The sequence below is a fragment of the Pterocles gutturalis genome, unplaced genomic scaffold (genome assembly GCF_000699245.1).
Source record: "Pterocles gutturalis isolate BGI_N339 unplaced genomic scaffold, ASM69924v1 scaffold6868, whole genome shotgun sequence".
NCBI lineage: Eukaryota > Metazoa > Chordata > Aves > Pterocliformes > Pteroclidae > Pterocles > Pterocles gutturalis.
In genome coordinates, this window is record NW_010120351.1 from 15161 (window position 1) to 42506 (window position 27346).

At 38.1% G+C, this 27346-nt stretch overlaps 1 protein-coding gene across 1 annotated transcript in view; it reads left to right on the top strand.

Annotated features, from left to right (window-relative positions):
* The window catches only part of LRIG3 (leucine-rich repeats and immunoglobulin-like domains 3), a gene marked incomplete at its 5' end in the record, with an annotated part of 34768 nt that extends 8035 nt beyond the window's left edge, over positions 1–26733 (top strand). The window contains 16 exons of the mRNA XM_010076868.1: positions 5618–5752; positions 6390–6533; positions 8750–8893; positions 9221–9364; positions 9772–9915; positions 11288–11368; positions 12038–12109; positions 12467–12538; positions 15082–15245; positions 18751–19071; positions 19612–19893; positions 20498–20950; positions 21163–21321; positions 22423–22566; positions 22655–22930; positions 26006–26733. Of these exons, the coding sequence (XP_010075170.1) occupies positions 5618–5752; positions 6390–6533; positions 8750–8893; positions 9221–9364; positions 9772–9915; positions 11288–11368; positions 12038–12109; positions 12467–12538; positions 15082–15245; positions 18751–19071; positions 19612–19893; positions 20498–20950; positions 21163–21321; positions 22423–22566; positions 22655–22930; positions 26006–26250 (2980 nt within the window). The remainder of the gene's footprint in view (positions 1–5617; positions 5753–6389; positions 6534–8749; positions 8894–9220; positions 9365–9771; positions 9916–11287; positions 11369–12037; positions 12110–12466; positions 12539–15081; positions 15246–18750; positions 19072–19611; positions 19894–20497; positions 20951–21162; positions 21322–22422; positions 22567–22654; positions 22931–26005) is intronic.
* Positions 26734–27346: the final 613 nt, after the last annotated feature.

A 27346-nucleotide genomic window follows, 5' to 3' on the forward strand; every position in this document is an offset into this window, starting at 1 on the left:
AGTAAATGAAAGAGTTTGAAAAGGAACCTGTCTTAGTCAGACTAGCAGACATGGAAACTAGATTTTTATGGCAGCAATTTAGGCTGAATTATGGGAAGGGGAAGAAGTATGCAGAAACCCAGAGTTTGTTGTAGCAAAAATATAAAATAGTGAGAGCCTGGACAAATGCTTTTGCAATGAGAATGGAAAAGAATGCAAATTTTTATGAGCTATTTGCAGTGGAAAAAGCTGACGTGATTTTCTGATCAACAGTTTTGAAGAAAAAGATTAATTAAAAGGAATAATAGTGGATCAGAAAAATAGAGAACACTGTTCCTGTGTGACAAAATGGAAGAATGGTAGGAAATTTTACCAAAGAGAAGGTGCCAAGCTGTAGGGCATACAGTACAGAGAAAGAGAGAAGTCTTAATTAAGAGGTAGGCATAAGTATTGGGGTTATATCTTAGAGAAGTGGTTGCAGTAGAGCAGTGAAATTTAATAACTCAGTGCCTTGAGTGAAATAGAAGTGGACAGGAGAACAACCCTCAACTTGTTCTAACAGTTGAGATAAGAAGTAGATCTAGAAGGGTCTGCAGTCTAAAGTGCCTAGACTTCAGTCGGCACCCTCCGAAGGGAAGAGTTGGGTCTGTAATAATAAAGGATAGGTGTTTTTACTTAATGAGTCCATATGTCGGATTAGAAATATGATTTATAATATTGGAGGGCATTATGCTGGGTTTAATCTAGGTCATACTTAGAATTGTCCAAGATTTTAGCATAAACTAACAAGTCACAGAGTGCACCAAGTCTGGAGCGGGTTATTATTCCTGTTGTCAGTTTATGCTATACCTACATTGCTTTTGTTTACCATCGCTAAAGTGATGAACTTGAAGTTTATGTCTGGTTTGGGAATCGATAAACTTTGGTCTCAAGTTTTGGAGAGGGTATCAGTAGCCTACAGAGCTCTCAGTTTTCATTTTCTGCTTTATGCCTGTATACCACAAAAAGCACAAAAAAAATAAGAGGAGAGACTTGCTGACATCTGGCTTGAAAGAGCAGTGACAGGCATGGGTCGTGAAATGAAGGAGACCTTCAAAAGAAGGAACAACTGCTTGCCGAAAGGAACATGAGAAGCGTGTGTGTGAAGGAGGCATCAAACTTGTAGACCTACCAGCAGGACTGGAAGTGAGCCAGAATCCTGGCTCCATTTCTGGCATCTTCATCTTGGAGAAAAACAGTTTTCACTTGAACTATTTCTGCATCTAACAGTTGCAGATATTAAAAAAAAAAGTAGATTCTTAATTCAGTGCAGTTGGGTGTCTAATGGTGAGCAGAGCACGTAGTCCCATTCATATCAGGGGATTTTTTTATAAGGGTAATATTCAGCTTGAAGCCATAATTACAATATTTTAAATGATGTAATTGTTCATTACAGTCTGTCTAATTTTAGTAGTTGAGTAGAAACTGAATGAAAATAACTTTTTTTCCCTCTCTTTCTTCATGTAGGAGTTACTGAAACTCTTTCTTCTGGTATGTGCTCCTTAAAGTTGCCCAGGTTTACCCTAAAAGCCACAAAGCGTGTGTCCTCCAGCACTTTCTGAGGAAATTTATTACAGTCTTGATCTTTCATCTTTATTATAATTTTTTTTTCTTTTTTACTTAGATTTTCTACCAGTCAATGTCTGACATCATTGTTTCTTACAAGAGCTCCAAAAGTCCTAAAGAGTTCCAGGAGAGCAGGAGGGGCAGTGCAAGAAACAATAGATGATATGCTAGGAGTTGTAGTGATGTCAGTGGGTGAGTGGGGAGGGAAGAACAGGTGAAGCAACCACAAAGATTTGAGGAAATGTGGAAAAGGAGGCTGTGAACTGTAGTGGGATGTAACGGAGACCAGCCGGTATGTGCTTGGATGTGGACAGTCGCCTGTGCTCTGACATGGCTGTCTCCAAGCCAGCTCTAATCTGGAAGCCATGTAAACACAAGATAGTCAAACTAAACAGCTATGAACCCCACTGTCTTGGCTTCAGCACTGCTCAGAAAGATACATCTAGCCCTAGCAGAGTGCTTTTTTCTCTTTATGTATCCTCTTAGTATCTAGCAAGAGACTCTACCATGATTTCATTTGCATGTTTGTGAGGCAAATTCAATATATCCTGCTGCTCAGGGCTTAGTTGAGGGACAGGAGATACTGTCTTAGTTCAGAATCACACAGATGTTAAAACAGTTCTTTTACATTTGAAAGATTTGGAGAACAGGCAGCACAGACACAGCTCTCCAAAACTGTCTTTTAGACAACTTGTTTTTTACCAGGTTCCTCCACCTCCAGATTCCTATAGGTACTGCTAGTGAGGATCATGGTGTAAGATGAGACCAAGAGGTTCTCCAAACACAGCAGGTCAGGATCTACCTGGAAGAAAAAGTTATGGTGGAGAAGGAAGTGCAGGAGTATTTTTTTTTTTTTGTGATGAAATTTTGAATAGAAACAAAATATAGGACTTTAGGTCTTAATCGTTGGTGCTATGGGATCAGAGTAATGAAGATAGATAGATATTTCTCTTAGGTAGAAGACATTGTAGATTGACCATCTTGATCAAGAGATACTATCTCAAATCTTTAAAAAAATGTTGTTTTCAGCATGTAAGAACTATTGTGTCTAATTGGTGTTAACTAGATCCTTAACAAAATGGATATGGAAGTTGCTATCCTGGTTTATATTTCCACAGAGGCAAGGAAAGCACAAGTCAATATGTCACATATGTTGTAGCTGTTGTTTATATGGAATGAATCTTGAGATCATGATTGATAGGGCTGTTGTAGATGTTTTGACCTAGTGGTGTGGTTAAAGTCATGAATGCTGAGAGGGAGAGAGGGCTAAGATTTCTCATACCCGTAATGAAAAACTGATATTCCGTCTTAAGCTGGTATTTGCACAGGCTTATGTAAAAATAATTAAATCAGTCTGCATGTATTCTTGGGGTTGTTGAGGTTTTTCTGCTGCAAATCAGGGTGTAGGCACTCAAATTGCAAAAGGCATATTCAAATTCATGCAGGTATTTTTCATAGTTTCTGTGTTCCTCGGTGCTCTTGGTGCTTTAGCTGTAACAGAAGAAGTTGTAAGGAAACTGCAGGGTGTTGCTGTTCCTTGCACATGAATAAATTGTGATCAGATTGCTGCAGGTCTGCTTCTGTGAGAACTTGATGTGGTGGGTCTCTTGTAGCAGGGATTCTCTGTTGCTCTGATCTCCCCTCGAGGGGCTGTGAAATGAAACCAACGAGATATGTGCAGCTCCTTTTGTCTGAGCGCAGTAATTTTGACGGTGATTTGGCAGTTATGAGGAAGCCGATGCATTTTTTTTATGATGTACTTAAGTGATGATTGTGAAGAAAAATAAAGTTAGAATTGAACTTTCTTATTCTAACTAAAGTTGGGCCTTAAAGTAGAACTATTTGGATATGCTCAGTGTTGGATAATCTCCTTCCAGGTGTGAATTATGGCACTTAATATTTTTTGAAGAGAAAACTGGACTAAGAGGTTGGGGCAATAAGGAGTGAACTGTTCAGATATTTTGCATTTGAGTAACTTCTACAAATATGAGTAAGCAGGAAGGTGCAGTGAGGGCTGCTTTGATTTTCATCGTGAAATGGACTCAGACTTTGATGTGCAGCTCTGTTTCAGTGAACAAAAGAAGTTACTTTCTCCCCACAGTATGACCTTACCATCACCAAAAAAGAAGAACCAAACTTTGTTTTTTTTGTAACCTGGTCTGTGTCAGGTAATTTGCCAGTTAGTTTAACTGCTAATCTGAAGGCTGTATAAGAGTTTTATTTGGTTCCATTAGGTCCAACTAAACTTTGTAATACAGGGGCTATTATCCTGCCAGTTGTGAGGAATTTCTGTTTTATGGAGCAATGCTGACACAAAGACAGCACTGTGCAAGCCGTCTCTATAACTGAACACTTTCACACTGCAATTTAGGAGGCGTGCAGTTCAGGAAATTGCTGGCTTCTGCTGGAGCACACTTTTACTGCAAGGAAAATTTTATTCGTCACTCAAGTAATTGGCAGTTTTAATACCTTGCTAGTAATTACCTTTTAAACAAACTAATACATAAAGGCAAGGCTCTATGACCTGTTATCTAACTCACAGTCTTATTTGGCCAGTGGAACTGACAGATGGTGGTGGTGTTTGTTGTTGTTTTTTTATTAAAGTAATTTGTTTCCATTTATTATAAATACTTTCAGCTAAGAGTTAAAAAAATGCAGTGTGCCTCTACCAGACAGCCTGAGGAGTGAAACACGATACAAGCTCAGCATTGGAGGGGCTGCAAGATCACTTACCCGTTCCCACATGTGGGCAGAAGGCCCATTAATCTAACTTCCGGTTCAGTTTTTGAGTTGGGACCTTTTTGTCTTGAGCAGTAATCCCCCCACATCCCTTGAATATGTGAGGGTTGTCCATGCTATCCTAAATGTGTGGCTTACTATTTGATCCAGAGCAAGTATTTCCAATAAAGGCAAACACCTTCCAGAATCAACATTCTTGTTGATAGTTTTACTGGAATTGCCTTTGCCTGCAATCTCTAGGAGCTGGGGAGAGCTCCTAAATTTCGATCATTCATCATACTAGGTACAGAACGTACCACAGCGAGAACTGACTTGAACTTCTGAAGGTAACAAGGATCATTTTGGGTTACGTTCATTTAGTTGGTTGTGATTTGTTTTCCCCTATGTACCATTAGCCCCAAACGAATAACTCTGTTAATGTTGCTTATGTGTGTGTATGATTCTGTATGTTATGCAACTGGGATGGAATGAGTGTTAGGTTGCTGGATATGAACATGAAATATGATAGTTGGAAAAAGTACATTTTATTGGAAGTGAGAGAAAGGGTGTTCCTTATAGTAGACTAAGATACCCATGTCTTTAAACAGTTACAGAACTTTTGTTGTGGAAGTGGGTGTGATGCTTGGCTGAAGTTTGACCAGACATGAAGTCCAGAACCTCTGTAATGGGCTGTAATAAGCAGAAATTTTATTCTTTGCTAACTCACTAGAAAAATCTACAGGATGAAATACTAGGTCTAATTGCAGAATTATAGAACACCTTTCTGAGGGGGCATGCTGTCATGCATCTTTCCCAATCTAGCTGTTTTTCTGGCAATTCAGTCTAATTTTCATGCTATAGGTGTTTTCAAAAAAACAAAATACTATAGCTACTATGATGTTCATTTGGTTAAAATAGATAACTCAAATCTCATGTCATTACAATACTGTGACATACTGTTCAGTGCAAATACTGGATATTTCTATTGTTCAGAAGTAGATGATCATAGAGTTTTACATCTTCTTTTAAAATACATGAATTGCACTAATTTTATTATAATGCATTTTTTTTTAATCTTATTTGCTGGGAATATGCTTTAAGAAATGCTGGTGAACACGTTTATTGGGAGCATTCCAAGCTGTGATTTGGGATGGCTAGAAATGAATGTTATGTCTAGAGTAAACCATACCTTATTGGTTTTCTTTAACTAGAAATTATTTTCAAGCGGCCGAATTGAGAGCTAACTTTTGTCAATCATGTGTACTGTGTTTACTCTGGAAATGACAGTCTTTTGACTACTGTCCTTAAATTTCAGGAGCAGTAACAAGATTGCCAACATCTTGTCTGAACATCTGAAGCCCTTTCAGAGTCTAGAAACTTTGGACTTGAGCAACAACAACGTATCAGAGCTAAAAATTTCATCATTTCCACCGTTACAGCTCAAGTATCTGTAAGTAAAACTTAGTATTTTTTTTTCTTTCAGGTTACTTTCAAAAAAATTGTTGGAAAACTTAGATTGTCAGCTGTTTGTTAAGGTACTAAATCTTTCAGTTAGATAGGCATTAAATATTTACTCCTACTTTCACTCATTCAGTTTAACATAAGCTGCTAACTTGAATACACGAGCTGTTGCATTGAGATATTTTAGTTCATAAAAAGTGAAGGTCGTTATCTTGAGGTGAAACAGAATAGATCTGTCTCTTGAGATAAATAATTATGTAACAAAATTAACTTAATTTCCCCATGGTAGGGCTAGTCTTGAGTTACATGGAGTTTGGTGGACTTTTAAAAATCTACCTTAGTCCTTATTCAGTAACACTGCAATACCAGAGGTATCCCGAGTGACAGTAAAGTAATGGGGTTGCAACATGCTATCTTCTGCCACACTCCTGCAGAGTAGAGCACAAAATGTTGGTGGTGAAATGCTGTTTGACCATAGACTGAGCTGTCAAGTGCTCTAATTTATACGATAAATGAAATTCCATTTATCAAGGAGTAGGCAGTACAAGAGCTTTGTGTTTTGCTACTTGGTATTAAGAATTTATTAAATAACTGTAAATTTAACCTTCTAGACATTGTTTCAACAGGTACATTAACAGTAACCGAATAACCTCCATGGAGCCTGGTACCTTTGACAATTTGTCTACCACACTTCAAGTATTGAAACTGAACAGGAACAAAATTTCAGCAATCCCTCAAAAGATGTTTAAACTCACCCATCTGCAGCACCTGTAAGTTCAACCTACAATTGACTAATTGTTTTCAGGTTTTCCAAAGCACTGGCAGTGCTTGAACTTTAGCCTTTAATTTAACCAGAGGCAGAGTGAGACGGACACAGAAAACATATTACTACAACCCTTACTAACTGCAGCTTTGTACTGAACAAAACTAGTCTTATGTATTGGTGAGATGTGAATAGTCTTTGTGTGTAAAATTGTGTTTACCTATTAAAAGAAAAAAAAAAGGAAAGACTGGAGAAGGGGTAATAGCAGTATTCCTGTAAGAAAGCATTGGAAAAATACTAGGTGAAGTAAACTTATATAGTTCACTACAGCTGTCTCTTCGTTATTTTGTGCTTTCACAGTGAAATGAAGGGAATTATTTTGTTTTCAGAAGGTATGACAATAAGCAGTATGCTTGAATAAATAAACCTCCACCAGCTTCACTGGTGCAATGCTATTAATAAATGTTTTAGATAAAGTTATTTAATATGGAGGAGACTGGGGACTTTTTTTTTTTTTTTTTTTGAAAGACAGTGAAGGAAGTTGATAAGAGGATGGGCTAGGACTGCACTTTGTCAAATCCTGAGTAATTATTTTCCATATTAAATAGTCAAGAGTTATAAATTATGAACTCTCTTAAGTTAACCTTGAAAGTGAAAGGTCATAAGAACAGTGAAGTGTTAGGATGCTTGACACATCTGGAAACTGTGACTGTGTCTTTTCTGTGTACAAATGCAGAAATAGTTTGATTCAAGCCTCAGCAGAAGAGCATGAGAACAGTCCTGCAAAGCTCAGGATTTGTTAACAATCTTAGCAGACTTTCTGATCTTGAGATTCAACTGAAATTTTGGAAGTTGGTGATATTCTTGCCTAAAAAAGTTCTGCTTATTCATAATTCAGTAGGTAGGCTGACCTAGTTATGTTAGATAGATAATTTGCAATGAAGGCCACAAATTGAAAGAAGTATTCAGAGGAGGAGGGGAGAAGAACCGAAGGCTGTTCTGACTGAATGTTCTTCACTGCTTATGCACATTTAAAAACAGGAGGAGTAGGGTTCTTTATTACGTATCTTTCATCAGGTAGGGTTCGTATCAGGCTGCCAGAGAGGAAAGCTGAATTTTTACAAGACTGAGACTCTGAAAAATAGTTGTGGTATAACTGTGGAGAGAGGATTATTTAGGGCCTTACTTCCCATGCAGAAGTAAGTTTTGGAAAGAGAGGATTCTTCTTGGTCTGTTAGGATGCAGGTTGATAGATCTAGGACCTTCTTGAAGGGGCAGGTGATTGCTCACTGTTGTCTGAGGGCCTTTTCTTAGTATTGTCTAATCCTGTCTCTTTATACTATGTATCAGTTATTGCCAATAAGTAACTGTTAACCTTAGCAAATGATAGTTTAAAATTCACTGTTATAAAAACAGTTAACTTCGTTCTTTGTGCTTGTCTGAGGCTAGACTTCCCTTTTCACGTAGTTCAGAAAGTCAGAAGGCTGTTGGGGGTTGTGCAGGGTTTGGAGTTAAAAAGGACCACAGCCCAAAAAGTGTTGTGGAGAGCGTGAAAACAGAAAATACTGAGTACTACTGTCATTGCAGCTTGCCCTCCAGCTAGTTAAGCCTTATAACTCACTTCCAGGATACGCATGGGTCCCGGCTTCTGACCTACAAAGGGATGTGTGTAGTGGCACAAGGGTGGGCACCAAGACCGCTTGAGAAAGAAGGAAGGAATTATTCATAACTAGTCGTGGAGAATAAGGGAGGAATGTGTAATGAATGCTTAACTCCAGATTAAGAAACAGAGGGATCACCCAGGATATTTAATTTTGCCTAGTTATCACAACTAAAAATAATTAGTTTTTATTTCTGACAGATTATTGATTGCAATTACAAGCTAATGTTAACAGCTCTACTACTGGATAAACACTAGGAACTTGCTTTCACTTTTGAATTTGCTAAGAAGATTAACTGTAACATTCTAGGTCTACAAGGATTCTTTAAATCTGAAAATCAAGGAATTGCCAAGTACTTGTTCTCAGTATCAGAAAGGCAGAACAGTTTTAGCATGGCTAAACATAATGTGCTACAGTAAAAAAAAGTTTGATTTTTATTACATCTTGTCTCTGTTGTTTTATGTGCAAGCTTTTAAATAAGGTTTGTTTCCAGAGAGGGAAGAAAGGTTGTTGGCATGGAGGTAAACTTACCGTGTTGTAACTGTAAATTTTATTGATACAGGGAGCTGAATCGCAACAAAATTAAAAAAATAGATGGGCTTACTTTCCAAGGACTTCCAGCTTTGAAATCATTAAAACTGCAGAGAAATGGGGTTACTAGGCTCATGGATGGTGCTTTCTGGGGATTGACCAATATGGAAGTCTTGTAAGTATCAACTTTTTGCTGATAGATTCTGCTGATGACATATTAAGTAGAATTGCACAAAATGAATAGAATTGATCAATAAAATGTAAAGAAGTTTTTGAAAAAAATTGTTCTAGTGTTGTCTGAAAAGCAGCAAGCAGTCACTGGTGAACGTGTAGGATGGCACATTCTGAATGTGTGCGTACAACTCTAAATGTAAATAGAGGCTGCAAGTATTTAGCCAGTATCATGAAGTTGGATGTGGACCTGTGGCAAAGCACGCACGCCGCTGAATTTCTGAACCTTATGTCTTTTAGCTGTTTATATGTTGTTTGTGTGTATTTGTAGGCAGCTGGACCATAACAACTTAACAGAGGTAACCAAGGGCTGGCTTTATGGCTTGCTGATGCTGCAGCAACTCCATCTCAGCCAAAATGCCATCAGCAGGATCAGTCCTGATGCCTGGGAATTTTGCCAAAAACTCAGTGAGCTGTGAGTAGCTTTTATTCTATTCCAGTTTTGAAAGCCAGGTGCATGCTAAAGCATGAGCTTCTTACCACTGATCTGTGAATTTTTAATAACAGTTTCAAATGTGACAGCAACTTTTTTGTATGCGAGATACTTATATTTGGTTAGAAGAAGTTGAAGCCAACTGTGACTGCTTCCTTTCACTGTGGTAGTTTTACTAAAGCTGTAACAGTCATTTTCAAATGAAAGAAAGGAATTCTGCAGTCATTTGTCGGAAATGATACACAAGCTGTGTGGTCAAAAATGATGTAGTAGGTTTTGTGATAGTTGTAAGGAAATAAACTTCCTCCCTGAAAATTCACCTGTGTTGAACTGAATAATAAGCACTGCAGAATAAACGTTAAAATACATTTTTTTCCTTGAATTTGCAGAGATTTGACATTCAATCACTTAGCAAGGTTAGATGATTCAAGCTTTGTTGGTTTAAGCGTGCTGGTTGGACTGTACATTGGAAACAACAAAGTAAATTATATTGCCGATTGTGCCTTCAGGGGACTTTCCAGTCTACAGACTTTGTAAGTTGACAAACTCAATATTTAAGGTAAAAAACCTTAAGAAAAACCCTCAGTGTTTACAGATTTTTTTCTTATGAAATATACAAGAACCTTTTGTTAACTTTCCCACATCAGCATATGTTTTTCTTAACAGTAGGATTGTTTTTCAGAGTAGCTGTGAGAGGGACAACTTCTGCATTTGTTAAGGCTATGCACAATGGATGGTGGTAATTATGATATGAACTTTCAGCAACCTTATTATGTGGAAGGCATGTCTCCATTCAAAGGCAGCAAGCAGCACTGTTACCCACAGCTTTAGGGATCTGGATCATAGTTGTGTCTTAGCTGAATCAACATTTGCTTTCATGGTAGAAATAAGAAGACAAAACTCAAAACTGTATTATTACTATAGATGTTCTTGATCTTCGTGACTGGACAATTGCTTTAAGCATTTGAGCATTTTTTTGAAATAGCATTTCTTAATGCAAGGAGAAGAAAAAAGTAAACTGATCTAAATATATTCTGCTTCATTAACATCTTCCAGTTGCATACCATTGACCCATCTGTTAGCCAGATGAATGAAACGGTTGCGTTTCCCTCTAGGCTTTCAAAAGGGTGCTAACACTTTCAGGGGTTTGCTCACATACTTGCACTTTGGGCATCTAGCAAAGATGGAATTCAGAGGGGTGTATGCTATGCTTTTTAAGTATACAGAAAGATATAGATCATAAAGAGAGGAAGTCAGAGACTTGTGAGGTGTCTAGGAATTTTGGTAGACTTCTCCTCCTAGATGTTTTTTTTCATTTCAACCTACCCTGTTGATTCTTTGCTGATACACCATTTTTTTCACAAAACTCTAATCTCTTTATGCTTCACAGGTAATTAAGCTACTGTTGTAGATGATGTAGGATGTAAAAATGATTCACTTATTAATAAATCTCTGTGTGTTCTCTGTGTTTTAATATTATGAACTTCTGAATTATTATGAATGAGTGTATTTTGTTTCAAAGGGGCAACAGTTGATCCCTTACCTTCCTCCTGTGACACTCCTTCTCTTAGGATAGTCCTGTATCTGAATACCCTTATAGGGGGGGAGTATGGATTGTTTCCTTATAATTCTTAAAATTGTTGGGTTTGTGATCTTTTTAATTACCAGTGGAAAAAGTACTAATAGTCTTCAAAGTCTCTCAGTAAAAATTGAAATGAAATAGCTAATCAGGAAAAGCCTCATTTAAACAAACAAACAAAAAAACCAACCCTCAAACGATCAAAAAACAACCTCCCAAAAAGCTATTTTAGAAATTGCTTTAAAGAATACATGCTTTTGAAGAAGTATGTACCTTGTTCTTTTTAATACCTCTTGTGGTTTGATTTCCCCTTCCTCCTTAAACAGGGATCTGAAAAACAATGAAATATCATGGACTATTGAAGATATGAATGGTGCCTTCTCTGGCCTAGATAAACTTAGGAAGCTGTGAGTATTACTACAATATTTGTATGTCATAATTCCTTAAAAAAATTAGTTTACAGTATGTGCGTTTCAAGGGATAAGCCCAACACTGAATGATGTTACATTTTCTGTAGCTGAAATGTTTTTTTTTTTCTGCCTTACCATTTTGCTCTTTATAAAATATTCCTTTTCTATTAAAGAAATTCCAGATTTTTCAGGTCAAACTGATCTGAAATACTTTAAATATTACTACTATTTATGGAAACATTTCTCAAAGAATTAGGGTTTCTCATAATAGGAAGTAATAAGTACATTATATGACAAAAGCATAGTGACAGGAATAGTATTTGATAAAGTAATGCAGCATCCAATGGAAGTGGCTTCATTCCACTGAAATTTTCAAACGCGTGTCTATGAAATACGAAGATGCTTATGTGTATACGTTTAGAATACTCCATATCACTGAACTCTACGCATGAAACATCATCTAAAATAATTGTAAAATCTAGATGTTTACTCAAGGGGAATAAACAGGTATCTTTTAGGGGTGTGAACATTGTGCTACTTTGGGGAAGATTGAATGGTAAACATTAGTCACAGTTTAGAAATAAATGCCAAAAATGCAGTTGTTCGGCTCAAAAGATGTTTCCGTTTTACTGCATCTTTATTACATCATTTACTTATGTTTTTCAGGATACTCCAAGGAAACAGGATTAGGTCCATTACAAAGAAAGCATTTTCTGGTTTGGATGCACTTGAACACTTGTAAGTAGTAGAAATTCACATTTAACCCAACACTGGAAAAAATGAATTTCGATACTAATTGAAATAAAAGCAGGATTAACAAACTTTACTTCTGACTTTGAATGAAATACACTTAGCTTGGTTGCTACTGTGACCTTGAGAAGGTGTTTATTATTTTGGAATTATGCTAAATATGAATTTTGGAATTATGCAGAAAGCATTATGTATTAAGCATGCTATAAAACTCCTTGTCTCTCTAGTTTTTTAGCTAGAGGATTCCTTATATATCACTAATGTAGCAGACCATTCTTTGAGTCTTAAATACATTCAGTTTAATAAATTACTCTTTCCTCCTCTAATGCTGTTTTTCTTTCCTAGAGATCTAAGTAACAACGCAATTATGTCAGTTCAGGGAAATGCATTTTCACAAATGAAGAAACTCAAAGAATTGTAAGTTTCTATCTAAAGATATCACCTCTATTAAATACATACACATATAAATATATAAATAAAAGCCTTGTAAATTCATGCCTGATGCAGTGATGAACTCCCACTGTAATCTCTCCAAAGTCACATAAAAAGGATATGTCAGTGTTTTGTCTTTTTTATTTTTTATGTGATGACTGTGTTTAACTGAGACAGCGTAGGATAGGAGGCATTCATTTTCTGATACATTTGATGTCTAGAGTCCTTATTTTAAATTGGCTGGTCTCTAATAGGTATTAGATAAGGGAAACTTTGATGTAATGTGCTATAAGATCAGCAGTGCTATCACTGAGCTAAAGCTTACTGGAGCAGTGAATTGCAGTGCTGTAATTCTTTTGTAAAGACCTGGTTGTCAGTGCTTGTAATTGGGTCCTTCTATCCTGTACTAGCAAAGGGGCAGATATTCAGAGAAGTCATGAAGCGGTCACTGGGAAGAATGTATTCTTCTAGTGAGTTTTTGGGGTTTTTTGTCCTCACCCTCTTTTCCTGTTGGGTCAATGCAGAAAAATGCTGTCACTGTTCCTTGTGTTTTGAGCACAGATAATTGTTCCTCTTGCATATATCTTGTCTGCTCTATTCGTAGCAGTCTTTTCTAGTCAGATCTGTTGTCTTGAACTGCTCTGTGGGTAATCTGTCAACAAACTAAAGAATCACAAAAAGGTGCTACTCTCATTATGAGTAGAAACTACCTGAAGCTTGTCTGTAGCTTTTTATTTGTGTTCTATAACTCCTATGAAGTAGCACCCTAGGAACTGTCTCTCTACTTCATCTTATGGTATTACTCCATGTTGGGTGCCATAGAGAGAGTAACAAGGAACCTTGTTTATTTCATAGAACAGCCCAGTTGGAAGGCACCTCAGAAGGTCATCTGGTCCAACCTTTTGTGGAAAAGGGAGCCTAGATTAGATTATCTAGCACCCTGTTCAGTCATTTCTTCAAAACCTCCAGTGCTGGGTACTCCACCATGTCCCTGGGGAGGTTGTTCCAGTGTATGATCGTTCACATTTTCTTGTATCTAGACAATACTTGGTTCATTCAAAGTTCAGTTTGACGTTACACATATCCTAGTTTAGCTGCAACTGCTCTAGAAAGCAGCAGCCAGGGAATTTCTGCCTTTCCTGTTCCTTGAGTTGGATCTGGTTGTATTGCTTGATTAGTTTGCTGAACTCGGCCAACTGCAGGGCGATTGCAAGATTAGGCGCAAGAGAAGCGGTGGGACCATAGGGCTGAAAATTAGGGATTGATGTAGATGATTTGAAGAGTGATCAAATGTGATGGCATGACAGGCTAACACTGCTCCAGGAGGTGCAAGATGCTACAGGATGCCAGACTGAGCACTTTATTGAAATAAAGATTTGTTGGATTTTTATCTGTACTTTTCTTGAAACACCTGGTAGGCATTCATTATGTCTGAGGAAGTTGTAGACAGATGGTAGAAAGTACTTTCCCAGAAGTAAGATTATTTAGTATAAATTCCGATCTAGTAATTTTATTCTGAGGCCCTTAGAGAGTATCTCTGAAAATAAGATGACAGGTAACCCCATCACTATTATGATGCAAAATGCTGTGGTTTCTCGTCTCCTAAGAATAACAAGAATGCCCCTAGAACTTCAGTGAAAGATGACCTGTTTCATCTCAATGTGAACTGGTGAGCTGGCATCACTAGGTTTTATCCATACAGTATTAATGTGAAAAAGGAGCACACAGACACTCTTCCTTTTCTTCAAGAAAAAATCAAGAATTGGTATGTCTTCATTTATCTTTAAAGCTGTTTCTCTCCCTGGGTCCATGAATTATTTTTTATTTTCCTCCAATAATAGATAAGATTTGAAGAGAGGAATTTTATTACTGACTGTGTTTTTTAATATAGTTTTTTAAGGATGATTCAGAGTTTTCAGCCAAAACTGAGAATTCTTCCTACTTCGGCTCCTGATTCTAGATGCTTCACAGAATATCCCTTTGCTTTCTTACTCCTTTTCCCCCCTCTGTGAATGTAGCTATTTGCATACATTTAGGTAAGATGCTAACCAGTTCTGTACTTGTTATTTCAACACTTGACTATTCTTCATCTCCCCACTCCCCTTTTTAAATATCTTCCTCAAGATAAATTCCAACTGAAATGGAAATGAGGGAATTAAACTGTCCCAGAATTTTTTGATGTTGGCTTCTGGAGCACCTCCCTTCTCGACCATTCTCCTGTGTGCCTATTCTGTGTGTCCTACTGCTGACTGTAGTTTTGTACCCAAGACACTACAAACGTGCATGACTGCCTGGACTCATTCGGAGCAGAAGCTGGGAGTCCAGGATAACATGTCTGCTTTGTAGAATATAGGAGTCATGACAGTGGTGTCACCACATCTGAGCTAAATAATATTGCTGTGTTTCTCTTATGATATATGTATTTAGCCTAAAAATTTAGTTTTGTTACTGACATGTGCTTATATAGATCTGTATTACAAATTGAAAAACAAAGCAAGCAGGCTTTGAATGTAATTTCTTTTTCTTAGGCACTTAAACACGTCGAGTCTCTTGTGTGACTGCCAGTTAAAATGGCTACCGCAGTGGATGTCAGAGAACAATTTCCAAAGCTTTGTAAATGCCAGTTGTGCCCATCCTCAGCTGCTGAAAGGGAGAAGTATTTTTACCGTCAGCCTGGATGGTTTTGTCTGTGGTGAGTATAGCCTTTGTTCCTCATTCCATAGAAAAATTTTGCTGAATGCATTGATTTTTGTTGTGGCTTCTTTGATATGTTTTGATTTCTCTTAATAAAATTGAGAGGATTTAATATTTGTTAACATTTCCTTGTCTGTTCCCAAATTGTGATGTAGATGCTCGAAGCTTGCAGCTTTGTACAGGATGGGGAGCGATGTTTTTCTGACTTTTATTTCATGTACACATTGCTTACATAGTACATAGCATGACGTGCAAGGGAAAGCTCAGTAGTTTGTGGTGGTAAAGGTATATGCCTCTAGATTTAAAAGATGGATATTGTTTAGATAGCTATAATTTTTAAGTGACACATATTTTGGCAAACTTAAGATGCAATTTTTGGTTTTGATTATTTGTAAATTATTTTCATACTTCATCAGTCTTGAGGTTGTTCCAGAGCTGAGAAAATTTGAAGGTAAAATAGCCATACTGGTCTCAGCTCTGACCTTTTTCATGTGTGCTTGTTGTCTACTTGAAAAATTATTTGGACCATGTAAGTTATTGCCTGTATGTAAACTGTATTTTGAAACATCTGATTACCACAGTTATGCTACTGGTATTTTGTATTCCAGTACGCTGTATAGTAAATGCTAGTAAAATATTTTTACTTTCAGACTGGAGAATTTGAGGTGATAGCATCGGCCTTAAACACACAGAGAAATTTCATTTTTAGTAATATTCATTATCACCTATATCTTATGTTCTCTAAAGCAAAGTGAAGCTAAGCATTCAGAGTAAAGATGTGTGTTTGAATACTCTGATATATTAAGTGGGAACTTTGAAAATTAAAAGCTAACTGGATTTCATGTACTTTTGTTGTATACATTTTATTTTTCTGACAAAATTCAAACTTTATATTCTTTGAAGACAAAACAGTAACCATATTTGTCTTCTCAACAACTTTCATAGCAAATATGACTGCTTCATTTCTACTGTTGCCACTCGTACCCTTTTTTCAGTGGGAAAGCAGGCACAGAGTATAAAATTGTGTACAAAATGTTGTTTTCTCTCTCCCTATTAGCAGTCAAATGTTTAATATATTAGTGTTAAATAATGAGTAGATGGTGCATAATCTAGCTACCGCTGCAAAGGAGAAGTTGACATAGCACAGGAAATTACAGATTACCCGGTAGCTAATGGAGTATATATCAAGTATACATCCTTATTTATGAGAAACTCATTCTGGAAAGAAATTAAATTGGGGGATTTAATGATACATCTTTTTTTAAACAGGAGAGGATAATAATCTTTCTTTTAGCTGCTGAATGCCATTTTTAGTGAATTAATTTCCGAACCTTTAAGATATATTAGCAAAAAGGAATGTGCTAAGAGTAAGTTGTTGCATTTAATATGTGAAGTAATTGTCATGCAGGAGTAACTAGAATCCCCTAATACGATCAATGAGTGTTTTACTGTTTATTAAATCTTTGAAGTGTGCCATCAGTAGATGTTTGGGTGTACACACCTTGCCTTGTAAGTTACAATGGCCACTTTTGCTTTTATAGAATTTTCAAGAGGAGTGTTAAAATAAGTTATCTATTATGTATAATTTATATGAGTGTATAAATCCTCCGAACTGTGCGAAGTTACATTTTTTAAAATAGTTAGGAGATTGGAGGGAGTCATCCTAAATTTGTTAAAGGAAAGCACATGTCAGGCAAGGGTTCCATGTCTGTGAAACTAAAAAAAATAGAAAATCTGTGTAATTTGTGCTTCCTAAGATCATGTCTTTCAAGCTGAAACAAACCATGAGACATTTCTGTACTAAAGATAACTGTGGAAGAAAAATAGAATAGATGCTTTTTTGACCTGTATTAATTACTTTACTTTAACATAGTGGTGCTAAACAGGTACATCTAGGTGATGAATAGCTTGTTTTCTGTTACATAGTAGTCAAATGGCTTCTATAAAATAAGAAACGTATTTGTCGGAGAGAGTATGTGCATCTGTGTGTACGTGTTTATGAATCTGTGTGTGCGTATATATATATATATATGAGCATTTCTGTGATACATGTATTCAAATACACTCTGAAATTATTCTGTTCTGACAAAACAAATTGCCAGTCTTATCCTAGAGTGTTCTTCTGTATTCTGTAGTCTGTTTATGTGAATGACCTTTTCATCTCTCCTTCCTGCCAAATAATTAATATTTTAAATTATTTTATTATTCCATTGATAATAAAACTACAACAGAATTAAGTATATTCTCCTGTCCTTTCACTAGGATAATTTAAGTATTGACAATGTTTTACTTAGTTATCCCTGTGCAAAGTCAATGAAAGTATCAACTCAATTTGCAAATGGTATAGTTTGTCATGGAGGACTTAAGGCATGGGTAAGAAGCATGAAAACCAGATGACCTGGGAGATTCTTAAGGCCCATGCTTAGGGTCCCAGATCAGGGGTTCCATGTTGCCCTGTCGCTGGAGCACAGCTCCAGACCTGCAAGTGTTCTGCAGGCAGCTCAAGCTCAGGCTATTTGCACATCCCATTTTCTTTGTAACACGTGGCATCGAGGTTTCTTCAAGGAAATTGTGTTTGACCCTGGCAGGTTGTTCCAAAACAGATGAGATGAAAGGAGGCTAAAGGGGCTTTGTAAAACCCTGGCTCTCTGCTGGAAGGGTCTGCAGCAAAGAGTAGTTGGGGCGCAGGGCTTTTCCTGCAGTGCCTGGGAAGTTTGGGCCTCTGTCTTTGTTAGGAGGAGATGTCTTGAAAGTTGGGAATATGCTAAGGCTTTTGCTTTCGGGTGACCAAGCATTTAATTGTCCCCTCCTTTTGTACATGCAATGTGTACGCAATTGACAGAATAAATTGTTCAGAAGGCAACTAATTCTGTAAACTCACAAAGTGGCACTTTTAAGGTTACTTTTGAATAGTAAAGGGACCTCTAGAAACTAGTCTCTTGAAATTCTTGTGTGCTGCCCTGCTTAAGAGATTTTCAGCACTGTTGTGTTTGTAGGGTGGACCAAACAGCCACAAATCACTGGAACAGTGACTTTTGTACATGATTGCTTTTTTTGTGGTCTGGGGAAAACCCTTGACTTTAACTTGCAGTTTCTGATGGCAGAAGAACTATGCTTTCAATAAAGAAAAACTCACAGCAGCCTGAGGTGTTGTAAAGATGAAGGGTACGCTTCATGACATTCAGAATAGTTCTTATGGATGTCAGGGGGTAGTTCTCTTTAGTGTTGTTGTTGAACAAGCTGTACACACAGTCTGCTTTTAAATGTGCTTTCTTGTCAGTAAGTGATGACTTGGCACAATAAACTCATAAATATGTCATCTTTAAATGCCCTAAAGCTAGCGAAATTTAAAATGAAATTGTTTATCCATTTTATAAATACATACCTGACTCTTCTCTCAAACCTGTAAAACAAGGCTTACAAACTCTTTCTAAGAGTCCGTGGGCCTCACATATATATTTGTTTTCTCTTCCTCTGTGTTACTTTTTCTCCCTCCTGTGCAGATGATTTTCCTAAACCACAGATCACTGTCCAGCCAGAAACCCAGTCAGCAATCAAAGGCTCCAATCTGAGTTTTGTATGTTCAGCAGCCAGCAGCAGTGATTCCCCAATGACTTTTGCATGGAAGAAAGACAATGAGTTACTGCAAGATGCTGAAATGGAGAATTATGCTCACCTCCGGGCACAGGGCGGTGAAGTGATGGAGTATACTACCATCCTTCGACTGCGCAATGTTGAATTCAGTAATGAAGGGAAATACCAGTGTGTTATTTCAAATCATTTTGGTTCATCCTACTCTGTTAAAGCCAAACTTACAGTAAACAGTAAGTATGTTACTTTTTTCTTGTGGACTTAAAGTAAAATGATTTTAATCAAGATATGTAAACATAGTTTTTTCCGTTCTCATCATCTGCGTCTTCTAGAAGATCCCTTAATAAGCTGAGATTATTTCTTAAAATGTGTCTAGTTCCAAGATCACCATTTAGTTTTACATCTGGCCCCATTGTGCTGAACAGTGGTATAGGAAAAAACAAATAACAGTCCCAATTCGTAGTAAATCTGACAAAATCTGTATAACAGGATGGGTAAACATTAATCTTTTCTTCACAGGAGGTAAGTGTATACTCTGTTTCAAGGTACTATGGAAAGGTCATGTAGGAGGCTGTTAGCAGAAATGAGATTTTGATCTAGGCGGTCTCACATACTTCACAGCTCCCTCCCTTTCTCTTTGCTGGCTACTAATAAATTTAGGTTATATGCTTCTCTGGCATTTTTAGGCCCAAGAAGGGTGTTAAAAATATGCTGTGCAAAAAAGGAAAGGTATGTTTCATTTATTCATTTTGGTATCATTAACTTTTCTTTAGTGCTGCCTTCGTTTACAAAGATCCCCATGGACTTAACCATTCGTGCTGGGGCAATGGCACGTTTGGAATGTGCTGCAGTTGGGCATCCTGTCCCACAGATTGCTTGGCAGAAAGATGGTGGAACAGATTTTCCTGCAGCACGCAAGAGGCGCATGCATGTCATGCCTGAAGATGACGTATTCTTTATTGTTGATGTAAAGATCGAGGACACAGGTGTTTATAGCTGCACAGCTCAAAACACTGCTGGAAGCATTTCAGCTAATGCAACGTTAACAGTGCTAGGTAAGACATTGGCAATCCTTAATGGCACAATCTCCTTGAAGAACAGAATTATTGCTGAGCACTTTTAAAATCATAATCTGATTAAAAACAGCATTGTTATGACAGTGCTGTATAGAAATAGAAATATTTTGCAATAATTTGTATTGACCCATAGTTATAGATTAGGAACATGTACTCCAGCACACAGTCACTATTATGATGCAAAGTAATGAACGTTATGTTTCTCAGCGTGTACACGTCTGATATGCAGCAGGGGGGGAAAGGGGCTGCTAGTTTTGCTTAGAGACAGGAGATTATGTTTAATTTTTAATTTCCTAACATTTGTTAACTATGTTTAATCTAGTTCTCTGCAATCTTGAGTATGTATGATTTGGCCTTTTTACCTTCTAAAGTAATCAAGTGTCCAGGTCTGATCAATTGACAAGTAAACTGTAGGCTCTAAGTTCAAATTGCTTGAGTGTGTTTTTTCTGAGAATGAGTGTAAGCTTCATTACGCCTTACTGATGCATTTAATTTAGCTCTTCATCTTGAGCTGTGAAGGAAAAGGACATCTTCCAATTTCTGCAAGGTCATTTAGAATATAAGGCTTATGCTTTATTTTCAGAAACACCATCATTTTTGCGGCCTTTGCTGGATCGAACTGTAACAAAAGGTGAAACTGCAGTCTTGCAGTGTATTGCTGGTGGTAGCCCTCCACCCCGACTGAACTGGACTAAGGATGACAGCCCTCTCGTGGTAACGGAGAGACATTTCTTTGCTGCAGGCAATCAGTTACTAATTATTGTGGATACAGATGTAGAAGATGCTGGGAAATACACTTGTGAAATGTCTAATACACTTGGAACGGAGCGAGGCAACATCCGCCTTAATGTAATTCCTACTCCCACTTGTGATTCTCCTCAAAACATTGTACCATCACTTGATGATGATGGATGGGCCACAGTTGGCATTGTGATCATAGCTGTGGTTTGCTGTGTGGTGGGCACTTCCTTGGTGTGGGTGGTCATCATCTACCACACCAGAAGGAGAAATGAAGATTGCAGCATTACAAATACAGGTGTGTAAACTGAAGGTTTGCCTTGGAAAGGAAAAAAAAATGTTTGTGGTTGCTTTGCAATGACTTTATTGTAGGAACATTTGTGTGCTTTGACTCAGAGTCAGAAGAGTGAATTACATGTTACCTTCAGCACTTTTCTGACAAGCTTAAAAATGCTTCTACAAACTCTGAAATATGCTGATGGCTTTTGTGTGTGTTTTGCTTCCCCAAAGATGAAACAAATTTGCCTGCTGACATTCCAAGTTACCTGTCATCCCAGGGGACACTGGCTGAAAGGCAGGATGGATATGGTTCATCTGAAAACGGCAGTCATCATCAGTTCCTCACGTCTTCCGTGGGAGGGTATTTCTTGCAGCAGAGGGACAGTAATGGTAGGTGTAAAATGTTAAGCAGATTTTCCATATTGCTTGAGTAGCTGCAGTTTGACTTTGTAACTAATAGAAATAACACTAAAGAAACATCTTCACTGAAGTTAGAGAGGGTGTGAAATTTATTGTTTGGGATTGCTTCAGCAAGATAATAACAGAAACTTGGTTTTGTTCATCCATATGACGTTACATCTTTGCTTAAATCAAGAAGTTTTTCTTTACTCTAAAGGGTAAATTTAAACTGATGATCCCATATCCAAAACAAGAGTGTCCAAAAGGAATTACAACAGCATGTCTTCATCCTTTTCAAGCTATAACAAGGCTTGTAATGGAATGCAGGGATGGGTGGTAGTACCAGTGTAACTTTAGTATCATATAACTGATGAAACTTTCCTGTTAGAAAAGTCATTAAGGTCAGAGTCAATAAAAGATTTAAGGTGGCGGCAGATTAAAAGCTGCAGTACTTAGTATTTTTGCATGTGGCCCCTGAGAATCCAGAACATACCTGGGTTGGGGATGAAAAGGTACCTTTCTGGGAAGGGGTCGGGGTCGAGGTATAGTCAGGAGTTGGGGCAGGAATGGAGCAGTGGTGAGATAGTTCTGCAGTTGTAAGGTAGTGAGAAGAGCAGCCTCTTTGCGGAGCAAGAACCACAGACCATGTCCACAGCTTTCAGGAACCATTGAGCTGAAAGTCAGTATTAGCTGTTCGAGCAGCCAGTGACGCCCTTAGGCTCTTTTACCCAAGATTTTCTCATCAGCACTCTGTGCTGTGAAAGGTGGCTGTGTGACAGAGCATGAGCCTGGCTTCAAGTGCTTTAGAGGAAGGAAGTCCCTGGTTCTGTTTCTGTGATTGGGTTTATTCTGTTATCCAGGGACTGCATAATGAAGCAAAGTGTGACATGTCCTCTGTCAAGCTAATTAACTGAACACTTGCTAGAATTAGAGTTTTCATCAAAAGGTTAGGTTAAACTTAAGCAAGCTCTAAATACACTATGAAATTTTGTTGAACAGACAGGGTTCTTAAAAGAACAAAACTTGCTCAAGAAACTGTAAGCTGAAGCTTATGAAAAGGCCATACGCTGACACATCAATTTTATTTTTAAGGGATTTGTCATCTAGATAATGGCAGTGAAACAGACTTGGATGGTGTTGCAGATCCATTCCTATGCCACTATCTGGGGACTTCAGGGGCTTTGTATTTAAAAGGAAACGCGTACGGCTCTGAGGCCTTCGAAGCATACAGTGCAAGTAAGTTGGGGGTGGGGAGAGGTTTTAGTCCTAATTTAATCTTGTGCTATGATGAATATATATAAAAACAAGCTTTCATTTTCTCTAGGTTGCAGCCCTGACCAAAGAACAGCATGCCTGGACCCTTATGAATCTGGATATTTAAAGAAAAAAGAATGCTATCAATATTCACCTTCACTGGAAGATCCCTTTGACCAGTGTGTCGGCATTATTGGGATGCAGGCTACAAGTAATAAATTGATTAACTCTATTTATACTCAAAATGAAGGAACTGGACTGAAAAACAAAAGTCTGAACTCAGACAGATTTGATTTAAACAGAAGTTTGGAGCCCTCATCTGTTGTCAGTAACAGCACTTTCATGGGTATGTTCTAGCTATTGCTTTTTTTTCAAGCTGTTGGTATCCTTGCTGTCTCGTTCCGTACTTCCAACACTAAGCAAAACTGATTTCTCATCTTTTTTCTTTCCCACTCCTACAGCAGGTTATTCCGTAGTAGTGTTTAGATGCTCGTATAGCTAGCGTTGTCAAAAAAATAATTTTGTGCAATTTTGTGTGGGCTTCTTTTTGCAGGTGTCCATGAGTTTAGTAAGATAATACAACATGTGGAATATAAATACTTCAGACATGAGGAGAGGAGAGACAGGAAGTAGCTGAGGAAAGGCAGTTTGGGAGTTGTTCTTGATGTTTTGCATGTGTTCTTGTTTTTTTGTTTTCTTCTTCCCTCTTCCTCCCTGAGTAACTTGTGATACTGCAGTATCTATTTTTTAAGGCCCACAGAACTGAACTGTACATGTAGGCTCACTCTCATGCAGTGCATGAGGCCAATTGGATTCCTCAGAACTCAGGATGCCCTCTGGATCCTACCGGGAGTTTGCCAGGAGATGGGCTGTATCCTGTGTTGCCAAGGGAGCAGCTTGAGGCTTGGTCAGAAGCAGAACTGATGTACATCGAAGGAGTCCTCAGGTCAAACGTGGTAGGGTCCAGTGAGGTGGTTCACCTCTGGGTGTAACTGTGAGCCCTCTTCTGCTTCTCAGGAAACCTTACTTCCAAGGACCATGAGGTGCAATGTCCCAAATGTTTGAAGTTCAGGAACAGAAAAGTGATTACAGTAAAACTGCGTAATGAGCATATTTAGATTACCAGGAGATCTTAATTGCTCACGCTTACATAAAAATCTCAACAGCGGTGTGATTTGTATCTTTTATCTTAATATCGCTGACAGATTTCCATAAATGTTAGAGTACTTACTTAAATACACCTTAACAAACTTCAGGCATACCAGAAGTTTTGCCTGACAGGGAAAAGGTGTGCAAGGTCCCAGGAGGACTGAGGGCAGGTGGGAAGAGTTGAACTCCAGTGTATGAGGATATGTTGTGTAACACAGTGGGCCAGAACTATTTACCTTTCAAAGTAAGGCATTGTGGAAAAATGCCCTCTCTACCCCTCCTTTCTCTTGTTTTCTCATGGTGTGAATGACAGAAGAGTGCCTGAAGCTTAATTCAGGGTTTACAATTTTAATCCAGATTGCAGGGAGAGGTGGGAGAAAGGAGGAAAGCATTGCCTTAACTTGAAGCTCCCTAAATTTTGGGTTTGGTTTGATTGGTTGGTTTAAAATGCATATAAACCCACATACTGCTTTCATCCCCGTGGTGTCTGAGTGCCAAGTGCAGCCCTGGTACAGTGGATTGTGTCCCAGCTGGCGTGTCAGCACAGTTGATCAAGGCCTGGGTCTGCTGGCTCTGTGAGGGGACCTGGGGGAATGTGCATCATTGGGCTCTTTGTTCACAGGGGGTGGGGAGGGAGGTACAAGCTCTGAAGTTTTCCCCCTTCGAAAGCCAGATGTTTGGACTGTAAAACATCGCAGATGCCATGACATCTGACAGAGGCCCTGGGACTATACACGGTCTCCTGGCTGCCTGCCACTGTTGCAGTGGTGGAATTGTGCAGATGGGGCTTTACCGCATGTCTCCTGCAGAAAGTAGTTCTACTGTATGTGGGTATACCCAGGAGTTAATGCAACCTTGAGGGCTCGTATTCCCCTTTCTGCCCTAAAAATCTATGCAGCGCTACTTTTCTTGACAGTTTTCTGAGCTACTACCCCACGCAAGTTGCATCATCATTGCCTTGGACACTTTCATAATCATTAGCACTCTTCACTCAAAGAACCTTGGAGGTGGTGCCTGTGGAAGAAGTCTTGATAGATTTCTTGTCTTTAGTTGTAGATTTGCTTCTTCAGCATCATTGTCTTGAAATTCAGCCCCCCTTTTGCCTTTACAATCACAATGAAGAAGACAGCTGGTGTTAACATCACTGTTGATGCAGAAGGTTCACAGATTGGATTTTTTTTTAACACAGAGTGTATTTATAGCTTTGGTGCTGTGATGCACATAGTTTCATGTTGTGTTAGGAGTAAAATTGCTCTGCAAATCATTAATGCAAATATGGACCTTGTCCAAATAAATTTTTAGTAACTTATCAGATTACAGTTTTACTTGAAAAGTTGCTTCTAGCAACTAAGGAAAACTAGAAGTATGGCTCTTTGGGTGCTAAATTTATTAATGATTGTAGTGTTAAGGTACTGATAAAAAACAAGTTCTTCAAAATCAGCCTGTGGCACATTGTCCTCAGAAAATAAGTCTTTTGAGTGTCACTTAACAGACACTATGACTTGCAACAGCTGTGTCTTTCTTCAGTGAGAAAAAGAGAAGTCCCTTCTTGCAGAGGTGTTGACATTAACACCTGCTCAATGGTGAAGGGTGACAGGCACGTGAATTATTTTCTGGCTAATGAATCCAGATAATTATTAATAAAGATTCAACTGAAATACCAAATTCTCCTTGGGCTATGTCTGTCCTAGCCAGCTGTGGGCAAAGAGATGAACGAGTGTGAATGGAAACTTTGGCTGGTGGGTCCTTTATTATTAATGGAAGATGCTAGCCAAAAAGAGTTTGTTTTAGTGTTCAGATTGCACAGTGGGAGGATGTTGTGTAACCCTATGTATGCTGGATTTTTTTATTTTTATTTTTGGTGAAATGCATGGCAGATTTCATGTGCTATTTGTTCACTGAAGAACAAAACAGGGAGACTGTTCTGACTTTTGCATTAGAAAGTGTCTTGTGATATGTCTGCAGTTTGGTCTGTGTGCCCGCTTCCCCCCTTACCGCCCTACCCAAAGAGAAATGGGCATGGGTGTGGTATGAAAACAAAAGTTGTTTGTGGCTATACATTTACTTTGGAAATGTTTGTAATGTCTCAGGTGGCATCTTGTGCTTGTGATCACACCAATGTTTTCTTTTAAGGGGTAAAGTAACAGTTGCATTAAATCTCCCTTTGATGAACTTTGTTGATCCCTGGCTTGCTTTCTAACCTGTGTCCTTTAGTGAGACACAGAACTGTTAGCATCAGTATTTTTGTGCTTACTCATTTACTGTCTTTCAGGAACATTTGGAAAGCCTTTATGGAGGCCTCAACTGGACTCTCTTTCAAGTTGTAGACAGCCAGCAAATTGCCAGTCAAAAACCTCCCATAATAATCCTCATGCCTCACTGGACTTCGATGCAGAGGCAGATGAAGATGGAAAGGAAAGGACAGCTTCTAGAGCAGAAAATAGCATTTATACTTACAAACAGTCCTTTGAAAACTTTAGGACTTCGACTTTCCAATCTTGTGATTTGGATACATAGCTCCTTTTGGACCTGCCATTGATTTCTGGAACCAAAGAAATACTTTGACATACTACTACCTCAGTGTGGAATTTTATTTAACAAGGGAATAAGGAAAGGAAGAAGGGAAGAAAGAAACCGTGTGATGCTATGAATTCAGAACAAATAAATGCATTTTTATTCAAATAAAGCATAATTGCCAAAGTGCTCTACATTTTTATACAGGGAAAACATTCCTTATAAAAATACTATATTTCTAATTATTTTATAGCTTTGTTTTATGCAAATAATATCTTTTGTAAATTAATGGTGTAAATAATACAGTGTTTGTATTTCTATGTCAGACTTCATTTTATTGAAATGAGTAGTAAGCATTCTAATTTTGTACTGTTACTCATACCTTTTTACACATGGAAACTCCAGTTTGCAGGCATCATGCATCTTATTTGCACATTACTTTTAATAAAATATGCTGCCATGTGGTCTCTGACCCACATTAGTGGATGAACAATGAGAAGCATGAATTGTGTTTATCATAGAGGAGCGTTGCATATGTAGGTGCCTTCTGTTGCACGTTTGCACCTTTATTTGGCTAAAACTTGTATATCTGGATTTGCTGTGTTAAATATGTCCAGCTTCTAAGAGCAGGTGTGGTCCTGCTACAGCTACTGGTGGCTTGTGAGGTGGTTTTGTGCCAAAATAAGTATGCAAATCTTCCACTTTGTGAATTCCCACTATGAGATGTGTATGCACATGTTCTCAGTTTTAATGCACACAAGGCTGTAGTACCAACAGTCTGCTTATGCCTGTGTGCAAATAGCATGCGTGCATCTGGTGGAGGGTATGTGCAATAGATGCACAAATCTATATCAGGCTATTTAGTAAAAGAAGAAAAAAAGCACTGGATGTCTGCCTGGTAGCATTAGTCTTTTCTAAGTGGCTTAGTGTTAAGCATTTGCCAAATATGCAGTGCATGCCCGAGTCTTTGCTTTCCCATACCCTTTCTCCCTCTTTGTTTCTGCAACTGCTTCCACGCCCAACATGAGAAGGTAATCCAAGTATGAGATGGTTTAACTCATGCTTCTGTTCTTTATTATTCAGCTGCCCTTCTCTGGTT